The sequence below is a fragment of the Sebastes fasciatus genome, chromosome 16 (genome assembly GCF_043250625.1).
Source record: "Sebastes fasciatus isolate fSebFas1 chromosome 16, fSebFas1.pri, whole genome shotgun sequence".
Taxonomy (NCBI): domain Eukaryota; kingdom Metazoa; phylum Chordata; class Actinopteri; order Perciformes; family Sebastidae; genus Sebastes; species Sebastes fasciatus.
In genome coordinates this window covers 5,135,713-5,148,522 of record NC_133810.1, presented here as the reverse complement: position 1 = coordinate 5,148,522, position 12,810 = coordinate 5,135,713, and the positions used below count along the sequence as shown (strand labels likewise).

General features: G+C 39.1%; 1 protein-coding gene and 1 long non-coding RNA gene across 2 annotated transcripts in view; both read left to right on the top strand.

The window, feature by feature from the left end:
• Positions 1–12,810, top strand: part of LOC141752250 (uncharacterized) — a 423,479-nt gene that overhangs the window by 249,487 nt on the left and 161,182 nt on the right. The gene's annotated exons all lie outside the window — the stretch shown is intronic.
• Positions 2,240–10,209, top strand: cldn2 (claudin 2). Its single transcript, XM_074610940.1, has 3 exons — positions 2,240–2,429; positions 3,665–4,254; positions 6,656–10,209. Exon 3 carries the CDS (start codon positions 6,664–6,666, stop codon positions 7,483–7,485), a length of 822 nt encoding a protein of 273 aa, XP_074467041.1. The 5' UTR covers positions 2,240–2,429; positions 3,665–4,254; positions 6,656–6,663; the 3' UTR covers positions 7,486–10,209.

Here is a 12,810-nt window from a genome sequence, read left to right as displayed (position 1 = left end):
GGTTCATATATTGATCTCAGGTGGTGACAGTAAACGTTATACTCCACTCTGAAATGTAGCAGCGATGACAACAGCTGCAATGTTTGACACAAAACACTTCTGGATAAATAAAGGAGCAGATGTGTGGGAAGGTGGATGAGAGTGAAACCAGATGTATGGTATGGAGGTTATCTACATGACAAGCAGCTGACATGTTGCAGTTCTGCTATTGGCCACTAGAGGTCTCTACTCTTCTACTTCTGTATGTTATTTATGTATCTTTCTGCCACAAAGGAAGGACTGGCTAACTGGCTCACTGTCTCCATCTAGTGGCCTGAGACACAAACTACATCCTCCTCCTCCTCAGAGCTGTTCAAACTCCTCAAGATCTCTTGTTTTTTTTCTGAGCCCACATATTTGTAATTCATTAATCCCATTATTTTCCTTTCATATTCATCCTCTTGAACATTATTTTCCTAGACATTTTTTCACACTTGGTGGGTATATTCTGTTGTTTTGATTTATTTCTTTAACCCCTCTCAAATGCCTTTGGATAACATTTTCTTTTCTCTCTTTTTATTTATTGACTCAATTAATCCATACATGCACTTTGTTCTCCAAGATACAAACTCACGAATAAGACAAAGAACATACCATTACGTGATCATCACATGTAAATCCCAAAGCAGTATTTTTATATGAGGGGAAAATAAATAAAATAAATAAAATAAATAAAATAAATTAAAAAAGACAAAATAACCATAATAATAATGATGATAATAATAATAATAATAATAATAATAATAATAATAATAATAATAATAATAATAATAATAATAATAATAAAATAAGGGAGTAGTAAATAAATTGAAATTCATTGAAATAATAATAATAATCATGATCAAAAAGTAAGGAATACATATACAGATATAAATACAGATTTTCTAACTATTCACATGAAAAATCATTACTAATGTGTAAGTTTGGCGCCCTCTGGTGGCATTAAGTGTGTTGATGATACTGCCCACATACTTTGGGGGATTTAAGGTCTGGAGTTGTTTTTCATGGTTTGGGCAAAAACTTTCTTGCATGCTACTTCTATCGCTTTATTCTAGTAACTTTTTTATTCTAGTGACTTTTATTATTTCAACATTTTATTGTTTATTGCTGCTACTTTTGTAGTCTTGCAAAATTCTATTTATTGTTGTCTATGTTTTAATATTGCTCTGTGAAGCACTTTGGGCTGCATGATTGTATGAAAGATGTTCTATAAATAAAGTTCACTTGAGTTGAGTGAAAATCCCAAGTGTCTCAGTACAAATAAATAGATTGTAGCGCATAAAAACAAAATACAGGAAACTCAGAACAGAGCATAAACCGACGCTTTAGGACGGTACAGGTTTAACAGTCAAGGTTAAATCATTCAAGCATGTGAAAATAGATTTTCAGTCTGGATTTAAAGGTCTCGATAGTGTTTGTCTCTCTGATCGAATGTGGCGAATTATTCCAACGGTTACAATCCAGGATAGTGCTACAGTCCTCAAAGAGTTTTTAAAGTAATAAGCAGCAGTGTTTCGTCCAGCCTGAATGAAACTGAGCCAGTGAAGTGAGGACTGAATGGAAGAAAAGCTATCTTTGTGATGTCATTGATGTGTTTTTCAAACGAGAGTGATGAGTCAAAAGTGACGACCCACAAAAAGTCCGGGGGCATCCGGACACAGAACCAGATGGTGGCAGCAATGATACAATTATGTTTTAGACATTTCAACATCGTGGCAACAACAACTGGCCTGCACAGTCTGCAAGCCAGACCTTATCACCCAACATCAATGCATGACTTCACTAATGCTCTTGTGGCTGAATGGGAGAAAATCTCTGCAGCCAGATTCCAACAAGCCTTCCCAGAAGAGTGGAGGATGTTAAAGCTGCATATCAATGTTTAACAACTACATTCATGTTCAGATGTCCATGTATTTGTTTGTTTTGGAGTATTTTACAAAGTTACACCACTAAAAGAGTGTCTGATTTCAGTGGTTGTGAAGTTCAATTAGCATTATATTCCCAGTAACTGACCAGCAGCCAGTCACAACAGTGTGACTAAAGGGTCACAGGCCGACCTGAGCTGCCTCATTAGTATGCAGTGTGTCCAGATAATGCCCCTCTGTGATTTATAATAATGGGTCAGTGTTTCTGAGTGTGTGGACGTTGCCCTCTCATTCTGCTTCGTAGGGGAAGTGACTGGATTACACGCTAATCCCATTATGATGCTGCTGCAGTGAGAGGGCCGGTTGGAGGGATTAGAAACCAAAGGCTCCAGTTCCAGGACTGGGATCAGGAGCAAACTGTGTGACTGTAACTAGTGACACTGATACAGACTCTAAAGGTAAACAGTTTAGATGACACCGCCACCGGCCGTCAAGGGAGGGCATATCTGGAGGTACTCTGACATGGTATGTATTATTAGTTGGTATGATTTGTGGCTCTCAGCATCAGCAGTCCTCAAACGGACAACCCAGCTAACAGTTTGATGGATGGTGATGTTCAGCAGGCAGCCAAGTTTGGTGTCAGCTTTAATGAGCCATAAATTCACAGTACGTTATGGCAGGTTTCTGTATGGAGTCTGGAAGGTGCCTTCAAAATAAATGTAGACTTTTACAGTGTTATATTATAATAAATTACGGTAAAAAAAAAGATTTTAAAAAAGATAGCAACTGGTGAAATAAGTTTTCATTTAAATGATGCATCAGTATACTAAAAGTCAAATAATAATAATAATTCCTTATTTTGTCTTTAAAGGACCAGTTTGTAGCATTTAGGGGTATCTATTGGCAGAAAATGGAATACAATATTAATAAGTATATTTTCTTTAGAGTATAATCACCTGAAAATAAGAATCGTTGTGTTTTCGTTCGTCATTTTGGACTGAAAACGTTTATTATATTTATAATTTTTTTTTGTTCAACACAGGCCATTTCGGTAGAATATGACAATAGAATAGAAATTATTTAGTTTTACTTTTGTACGTCACTTTGTAGACGGACGTTTTACCGGCGTCCGGTTGTCGTTTTCAGTCCAAAATGGTGGAAGCGTAGCTCTGCTGATGCTGCAATGGAACGAACTATTGACTTTCACTTTCTTGCCGATGTACGTTCTTTGGCTTCACTTTAACATTTGAAATAGAACAATAATGAACGAATGAAAATGCACTGAATCTGTGTGCAAAGTCATAAATTTACTGACTGAACGAATAAAGGAATAAGAGAGAAAGGAGCAATATAGGAAGGAAGGAGGAAGCAAGGAAGGGAACAACAAATAATTTACTTTCTTCACCATCACGTGTCCCACTGATGTCTCTATAGAGAAACCCAAAGTAAAAGATGTCAAATAAAACAAGATTAAATTAAATTAAATTAGGATAAAAACATTTGAAAAGCATTATAATCATTCCTCATTTTTCTTGCTTCGGGCTGGTTTATTCCATTTGCTGATTTTAATTAAAAATACCACAAAAAAAATGCTCACAAGCAATTTTTGAGACTTCTGCAGACTGAACTGAGACACTTTCCCCCGTAACATGAAAGGATAAATTATTATATAACTTTTATTAAAGTCACTTTGCTGAACTAAACATTTTTCACTCAACTATACAGAGAACTAATATCCTGAAATATTCATACTCTTACAGTGGTGTGCTTTAGATTTTGGACCGAGCCGTCTGTTTTGGAGAGATGACCGATGAGGGAATGATTAACCTGGCTGGCAATGATGATGCATGTGTGTGTGTCATTGTCAGTGTGTGTGTGTACATGACAGGAGGTGAAGGTCTGGATGAGGGACACACTTCAACGAGAGCATCTGAGCAGGAGAACACACTGTAACAGTGTCTATTGTCCTTCATTATTGGTGTTTTAAGTGGAACATCTTTTGCACCAGGCAGCATATCAAACTCAAAAGGATTGTGATTCTTCTACAAAAGTGTTTTTTGGCTGCCTGGGTCCAATGCAGCCACCAGAGTAAAGTGCTCATTAAAAGTACAGCAGCGGCGGCACAACAGCTGCGACTATGTCAAGGTCTGAGGGAGCAGTCCGAGAGAAGCAGGAGCAGGTTCAACAGTGCTGAATACAATCTGTACAGGCTGCTGTGTCTTCTTCTTCATCCTCCTCCACCTCCTCATCCTCTGCTCCAGCTGCAACTTCAGCTCCTGCAGCAAACCAACATAATCAGATCATCAACTAGTCCAGCGTCTGGCTCTTCACCAATCTGCGGCAGTCTCAGGTAATGCATGGAAGTGGGCTGTGTGTGTGGTATATATTATTACTGTATTCAAGCTGTTTTCAATGTATAAGCAGTGGACGCAAGGAATTTTGAATTAATGCAGTTATACTATTAGAAAATGGATGTATTAGCATTTAAAGGATGTCTGTCAATCAGCACTTGAGTTTTCAAATCAGCATGAGATGAATGAAATCATCGGCTGCAGATAAACTGGTCAAAAACTATGTCGAATTTGGAGAACAATCTGGAAAATAATGACATTTTACGCCAAATATGAAGTGCACCAAATAAGAACATATACAGTATTGATATGCAACCAATAGAGAATTAGTTTCTTCTTTGTCTGGTTTGAATTGAAACATATGGTATATCTCTGTTTGTTAACTGGGTCAGTAGATGTCTGGACTTTGCCACATAGCCTAGAAAGATCAACACAGTTTCCAGACACAGGTAAAGCCAACTTAATGTCATATCTCACAGACTATAATTACGAGCAGACGAGTAAAGACCTTTCACGTCAGCCTCCTAGTTGTAAATAATAATTTTGAGTGAGAGATAACGGGAATTCCTGACAGCTGCAATATCTCCCTCAAGAATTACAAACCAGAGGCAAAATGGCTGAAAGTCACCTTCACTGGCAGTTACACATTTCATATCCACACTAATACAGTCATGTTATAGCCTTTATATGAGGTTTCACTTGTTAACAAACCTCTACAGTCATCAGTAAAATGTACCAAAAGTAGCCTACTAACTAACTTAAACAACATAACATGAAATCAAGTATGTAGTTCAGGTTAGCTGACACCAACCTACGACTTCTGTCAGTAAGATAACTAGTTTGTATGTATCTTGTAAACATGTCTAACGTCCAATATCCAGTTGAAGTTAGCGTTTGAGGGTGCTTGTTTTTCATTTATGGCAGCAACTGTTTTACTTAATTAGTTGGGGAGGAAAAAGTGACTTGACTTGTCACTTGACTTTACTTAACTGAGGACACGACTTGACTTGATTTGCCCAAGAAAAACTTAGTTGAGACTTGGAACTAATGTAGGGTGACCACATTTTCAAACCTCCAAACCGGGACCTTTAAGTGTACCACACATTCGTGCATGTGCACGTTCGTGCATGCACGTGTTTATTGCGCATGTGTGGTTGTTCAATATTTAGACCTTAGTGCTGCACATCGTCACATTGCCAGTGGATGGGCGATAGAACCGATCAGTGTTGCCAGATCAGATTGGCAGTTTCCAGCCCAATCACAACTTAAAACCCACCCAATCCAATTAAAACCAGCCCAAATCATAACCTGACCAGAAACCTGTGTAAAACCATTACATGCACAATAGAAAACACATCATACAAAGCTTCATATCTGCATCAAATAACCGAAGATAAAATGTTAGATAAATTGGCTATCGCAACCCAACCAAATACACAACTTCCCATATCAATGATGATGACATCAAGGTTAGTAGGTACTCTGTTTTGCCGAACGATGATTGAACACAACTCATGTCAAGTCAAATATTTCTCAAATTGAATGAGTCAATAATGAGTGAGTAGACACAACAAAGATAAATTAAGTTTACATCTGTGTTTTTGACCATAAAATGCTTGTTTGACAGCTTGTTTTGTAATATTGTTTTCACAATGTTGTCGTTTTGTGTTTTTTTTTTTTCAAATCCACGCCAAATGTTGACAAAAGCAGCCCAAATTTCATCTACCAGCCCAACGCTATTTTTCACCCAGCGCAGTTTAATCAAATTGGGCGTAAACCAGCCTAATCTGGCAACACTGGAACCAGTCAAGACAACTGCAAAGCCTTTTAGTATCTCTTTAAGTGGCTGACTACTCACCTGACCATGATCTTGGAGTGATTTAACTAATGTCACGTTCACGCTCGATGTATGGTAGAAATGATTTAGAAAAAAGGCAATTCCCACAACCACTTATCACCTCTGCATTGACGTATTAAAAAGAGTTGACTCTTTGATCGCAAGAACCTTTTTCAAGACATACCAACAATCTTAAGATGACACAGTGCTTAAATATAGCTCATGATTGCATGATAGTCCACAGCTGTGTTGGAGGCGTGTCCATGATCACACAGAGAAAGGACCAACCACTCAAGACTCTCTTAACCAGCAGAAATACAACATGAGAAGAGATGATTTTTACAACATCCAAGTGTTCAAATCATCATCATGTTCGAGACAATATGGTTGCAGAGTTGGTGGTGTTTCGGTTGGGTTTAAGTACCTTCAATGAGGCGACGTGAGGCGTCCATATTTGTTTGCTTTCTTCTAGTCGTAATCATGACGTGGATGTTGATGCCATTTAGAGGTCAGAAACTGTTATATAAACTCCAAATTACAATTTTGGTTCTCCTCCATCCCAGTTGTTGCCATGGCATCAGCAGCTCTGGAGCTGATGGGTTTCTTCCTTGGCCTGCTGGGGATGCTGGGCACCATGGTCGCCACGGTGCTACCCTACTGGCAGATTTCCGCCCACATCGGCTCCAACATCGTCACGGCGGTGGCCAACATGAGGGGCCTGTGGATGGAGTGCGTCTACCAGAGCACGGGGGCCTTCCAGTGCGAGACCTACAACTCCATGCTGGCCCTGTCCTCCGACCTGCAGGCCTCTCGCGCCCTCATGGTCATCTCCCTTGTGCTCTCTGTACTCGCCATCGCCATGGCGCCCTTGGGGATGCAGTGTACTCTCTGCTTGGATGGCTCAGGCGCAGTTAAGAGTCGTGTGGCAGGCGCCAGCGGGTGCTTATTCCTCGCTTCGGGCTTCCTGTCACTTATACCGGTGGCGTGGACCACACACGAGGTGGTCCAGACCTTCTATCGACCCAACGTACCGTCCAGCCTGAAGTTTGAGCTGGGGGAGTGTCTTTACGTCGGTCTGGCCTCTGCGCTCATCTCCATGCTGGGAGGGGGGATGTTGTGTGCGTCATGCTGCGAGGTACAGGACGGCGGGCGCGGGAGACGGCCCGGCGGAGGGTACCCATATCCGGTAGGAGGCGGCATGCCGGGGACAGGGCTACGGGCTACCACACAGACCTACCACAACCCCACCCTGCAGGCGGGGGGCGTCAACACAGCCAGCAGGGGGCAGACGTTGCTCCGCACTACCAGTCAAAGCTCCCAGTGCAGCGCACATGGAGTCCAGGGAGCCAGGAATCCCCGGGCGGCAGGATATGACATCACAGGATACGTCTGAGGTTACTGTCACTCCATCCCACCTTTAAACGTAGTCCCCTGACAACTCACCTTCAACTACATGTATCTATGTTGTGTATTTAATCGAATGTTGTCAGTATATGCTTGACGGAGCAACAGGACAAATTAAATACACGACATACAAACGAGTCAACTTGTCACAGTGTGTTCGATGGCCTTTCTGCAACCTGGGCTGGCTTCTTTTTAAAGCTTTTTCAAAAGTTTGTTAAATAAAATGGAATTGTGGCATTTCAGTGGAGGACAGTTTAAAGTGTAACGATGACAAACTAGGCTCTGATCAGACAGAGAGGGGTTTTGTAAGTTGAAAAAGCCGGACACACCACACTGCCTTTTTTTTGTTGTTGTTGAAGACGCTAGATCAGACGGAGCGTCTTTTGCAGTTTGCTGCGTCTTTTTTAAAAACATTGTTGCTAGGCAACCACCGATGAGTGCTAACATTATCTTAACACAAACTGCTACCTAATAGTTAATAGTATATTTTAAGTCAATGAAAACAACTTAACTGAAATCCCAAGCAGCTACCGCACTAATTTGCCTCCTGCTGTTTTCTGTTCAGATCATGGTAACTACGGCGGGTAAATCCATATAGATCCGGGTGAGAAAAAAATTCTAATGACGTCGGGTGCTTTTCTGCTCTTAGTTGAATTTTTTTTCAGGGTGCTCTTGCGTGTGTCTAGAAGGTTACCCACAAGTTGCAAACTCTTGCAAGACTCGCTGCCTGGCGACCTATCCTAACCGTAACCATTCGAGGTCAATGCCTAACCTTAAAGGTGCTAAATACAGGATTGGAGCATTTCTAATGTCTCTCAACGGGTCTCAACAAAGCGACGGCGATCTGTGGCTCAGTGCAAACGGTGCTAAACAGTGCAAACAACAGCAAAAGTCCTGACAGAGCTAACAGTGTTAACCTGAGGGTGGGTGCTACACTTCCGCAATGACAGCGCTCTCAGCTGTAACCGCCGTATGAGAGCAGTGCAGAGCAGCGGCCGTGAGCTAGCCAGTGGGGCACGCTCATATGCACTCACATGCATGTGGTGCCGGCCCAATGTCAACGAAGAGAAGCTCTGATTACACACAGAGGGAGAGAGGCTTCCTTCTCTGCTCAGGTAGACATTACTCCTCTATACCTTTACATAGACAATAGTTGACATATTAAAATGCTCTGAATATCGAATTTAGCACCTTTAACTACTTGAGGTCGATGCCTAACCTACCATCTCTCGAGAGTTTCGCAACTTGTGGGTTACCTTTTAGACACGGCCTGCAAAAACGCAAGTTACACAGAGCGGAAAAAGTGTGAGGCGCTCAGCAACGCAAAAGCAGCGCGCAACACGCTTCACTCTCATTGAAAATAATTACAAACACCCAGGCAGCTAAAACACGCTCCTTTCTGTCTGCAACTATTTTACAGTCTTTTCTCTGTACATGTTTGATCTTCTACTCTGACAACAACTCATCTGTTATGTAGAGAAATCACATAAATATGCAAACTACACACACACACACACACACGCGCACACACACAGATGTGTTGAAAAGATTAAAGGACCCTTTCATGGAGTTGTTTATCATTTTCATGCAGCATGGCTGGCTCTGCCTGAGCAGGAGGTTTGTGTTTGTGCATAACTGTAAAGGGTGATCACTGCATCACTGCTGCAGTAAACATCCTCCCGCTGATATTATTTTAAATGTTGGTTTAATGGTTTGGTGCCACACGGTGTCTATCGACAGCATGTTTTAATTGGAGGGATACAGTTACACACTTTTACATATCACAAATACATTTCCAAAGATCCGTGTTACTTTGCAGAAGTTTGCTATAATATGAACCTCAGCTGCCGTGTTCTTTCTATACATAAAGCCAAGTAATGCATTGATTGTTTTTGCTACATGATCCATGCAGACATTGACTATTTTATTAAAAGAAAAAGTCCAATTTAATGGCGTGGTATGTGTAAAATCATGAATTGATTCGGTCTCTTGGATTCTTGTATTGTTTTGTCAGTAATATCCAGGGAACAATTTCACTTTCAGTTGATTTTTAGTGACTGAAACCTGAACCGAACCCTGATATTTCTAGCCTATATACTGTATATTTAGTACTGTATCACCTGAAACTTTTATTGACACATTGCAGTCTATTCATTGATACTGGAAGTGTAACGAAATCAAATTGTCTTCCTGATTACAATCCAGAAACAAATGTTTTCAATGCTGTTTTCATATTAATATTGTGCCTTATTATCACTATTATCACAATGTTATGTGTATTTTGGTTGACATACAGTTTGGTATTTGCAGGCTGAAATTTTAAAAATGTTTGCTGTATATGTTGGCAGCAGTGGGACGCATCTTGGACGTATGTTTATACATATTGTCAGTAGTGTGAAGATCACTTGTTTCACTTCTTTTTTTTTACCAGTCTGAGGTCTATGCACCTGCAAACACGGTCATATGGAGTTCTTGCAATGTGACATTTCCAACTCTTTATCAGAGGGACGAGCGAGGTGAAGCCAGCTACGATCTCTCTCTTTGTGTCATTCTCCCTCCGTTGATAGCTCATCATGGCTGATGTTTTCTGCTGATTATCAGGGATGTATTTACAGAACATAAAACAACCTTTTGTCAACTGATTCACACAAAAACAAAACTGTTTCTAGTTTATTTTTTATTTGGAAATAAATGCTAACTTTTCTTATTGTCATTTGTTGAAATTCTTTACCCCCAAAACACTATTTTATACGGCACACCATTCATACTAAAAAAGATTAAAATGCAAGATAGAAAAGCAGCAGAGAAGCTGCTCACAAACATGTATTTACATTGCAGATGTTGGTGACATAACTGCAGGTATAAAAGGACATTTAGGTGTGTATAATATATAAAATGATTGTCCTCAACATACAGTAACTGGCACATGAGGGCTCTTCTATAGAGCAGCTGATATATGATAAATAAAGCGTGTTGGTGTTAGTGGTGAGTTTCTGCTCGTGTTTTTTTACAGTGTGGAATGGGTAAAAGATCACAGCCCTGAACTGAAGGCAAACACAAGATTGACACAAACAAACCTAAACAAACAGAGAAACTAGTTTAGTTCGATCAATAAGCAGTTTCAGTTTGACTTACAGGTGGATCGTGAGACCGACACGTACATGTTTACTGGGTCAGTTTACAGCCACCAAACTGGGCAACGCTTTATATTAAGGGCCTTGTAATAAGAGTTATTTAATAGGATAAGATGCTTATCAACATTATGTGTTAATAAGTCTATATAAGTGTTAATAATAGCATCATAAACATGTTTATTGTTGGGTTATAAGACATTTAGAATCACTTATAGGAAACTTGTTAACAGTTTATAGACTGCTTAAGAATGTTAATAAAAAGCTTTAGAGTTTCTTATAATTGTTTATAATAGCATTACAAACACATTTATTGAGTTTAACTCAATAACCTACCTATTATGTCATTGTTAAACCTTTTCTATGCTTTTTTGATGCTTCATTAAGATTAATACATACTTTATTATGCGGTTAACTATGCACTTATTAACAGTTAACTACGCTTTTTGCTGCTACCGGATCTAAAGCGAGAACAATGCTTTGTTAGGGTTAATAAATCCTTTATTGTGCACTTATTAAGGGTTAACTACACTTTTTGCAGCTTCCCCATCTGGAATGAGCACCACATGTTGTCATGGTTGATAAAATGTGAATAAAGAATTACATATAAATACAATGTTTTAGTGGTGAAGCAAAAAAACACACTTATATAGTCTTATTAGCCCATTATAATGTTAATAAGCATCTTAAAAGGACTTATAAGGGCCTTATATTACCTATTAACTAACACCTATTACAAGGACCTTAATGTAAAGCGTTACGGTGATAACACGTTTGAGATTTGTGGCTTGAAAGGTTGTTCTCAAAAAGTACATTATTTATCTTTCAACTAGCTATCTGCGGCACAGGTTCCACTTGAAACCACTTCTTCTACTGCAGGTCTTGGGTCTATGCAAACCTTTTACTGGGTCTGAAAGGACAGAGAGAGACCAGTCTAATGACATGAGCAGCAGATTATGCATCGTCTTTAGGCTTCACCATATCAGAGTTTAGCATTGCAGGACTCCATATAGGCCTCTATATACATATCTGTGTAGTCTTTATGTGGTATTTACTTACATTTCTTTCATAACTAACAGTTTATTTTCAATGTGTGATTTCCCCAACTGCAAATGCAATGCAGTCTGTGTGAGCTGATGATGAATTAGAGGCACCACATTTATTGAATTACTGTTGGGTCTGTTGAAGTCTCCGTATATACAGTATTCCTCTCATTGAAAAAGCCTCCGGTGGGGGGGATAGATACGAGCTCAATTCAAACATAAAATACTACAGACCACTATCCCTGATGGTCGAACCCGGTCAGGAACTGAACTGGTTCAACCAACACTCATTTGACCGAGAGAACACCAGAGATAAGTGGACTAGTATGGGGACACACACACACATTGAGACTGTGGGAAAGACAAACACAATCCCAAAAACATACAGTAGATGATCCTGAGCACCTTTAGTCACAGAGACGGTCTGTGCAACCAACAAAATTTATATGGGATATACAAATAAGGTAAACACCAAATGACAAGATTTCAACTCTGCAATAAATTGATCATGATATTAGGTTGAATATCAGTTTTCAGCATTTGCCGTCTGAAAATGAACTCTGGTAATTAACTCTTTGACTTTCAACAGTGTAACTAAAGAGAAATAAACTTTTGTGGTGGTTTGTTAACGTCTGAAAAAATGTCCGAAAAAAATGTCCGAAAAAAAATATCTGAAAAATGTCTGAAAAAAAAGTCTGAAAAAAATATCTGAAAAATGTCGGACAAAAAAAGTCAGACAAAAAAATATCTGAAAAATGTCGGACAAAAGAAGTCTGAAAAAAATGTCCGAAAAAAAATATCTGGAAAATGTATGGAAAAAAAAGTCTGAAAAAAAATATCTGAAAAATGTCTGAAAAAAAATATCTGAAAAATGTCGGACAAAAAAAGTCTGAAAAAAATGTGTGAAAAAATGTCCGAAAAAAAAGTCAGAAAAATGTCTGAAAAAAATGTGTGAAAAAATGTTCGAAAAAAACATCCATTCTGAAAAAAGTCTGAAAAAAAATATCTGAAAAATGTCTGAAAAAAAATATCTGAAAAATGTCGGACAAAAAAGTCTGAAAAAAAATATCTGAAAAATGTCTGAAAAAAATATCTGAAAAATGTCGGACAAAAAAAGTCTGAAAAAAATGTCCGAAAAAA

Excerpts from the sequence above, each read along its gene's own strand:
- cldn2 (XM_074610940.1), top strand. The coding sequence starts at position 6,664 with ATGGCATCAGCAGCTCTGGAGCTGATGGGTTTCTTCCTTGGCCTGCTG.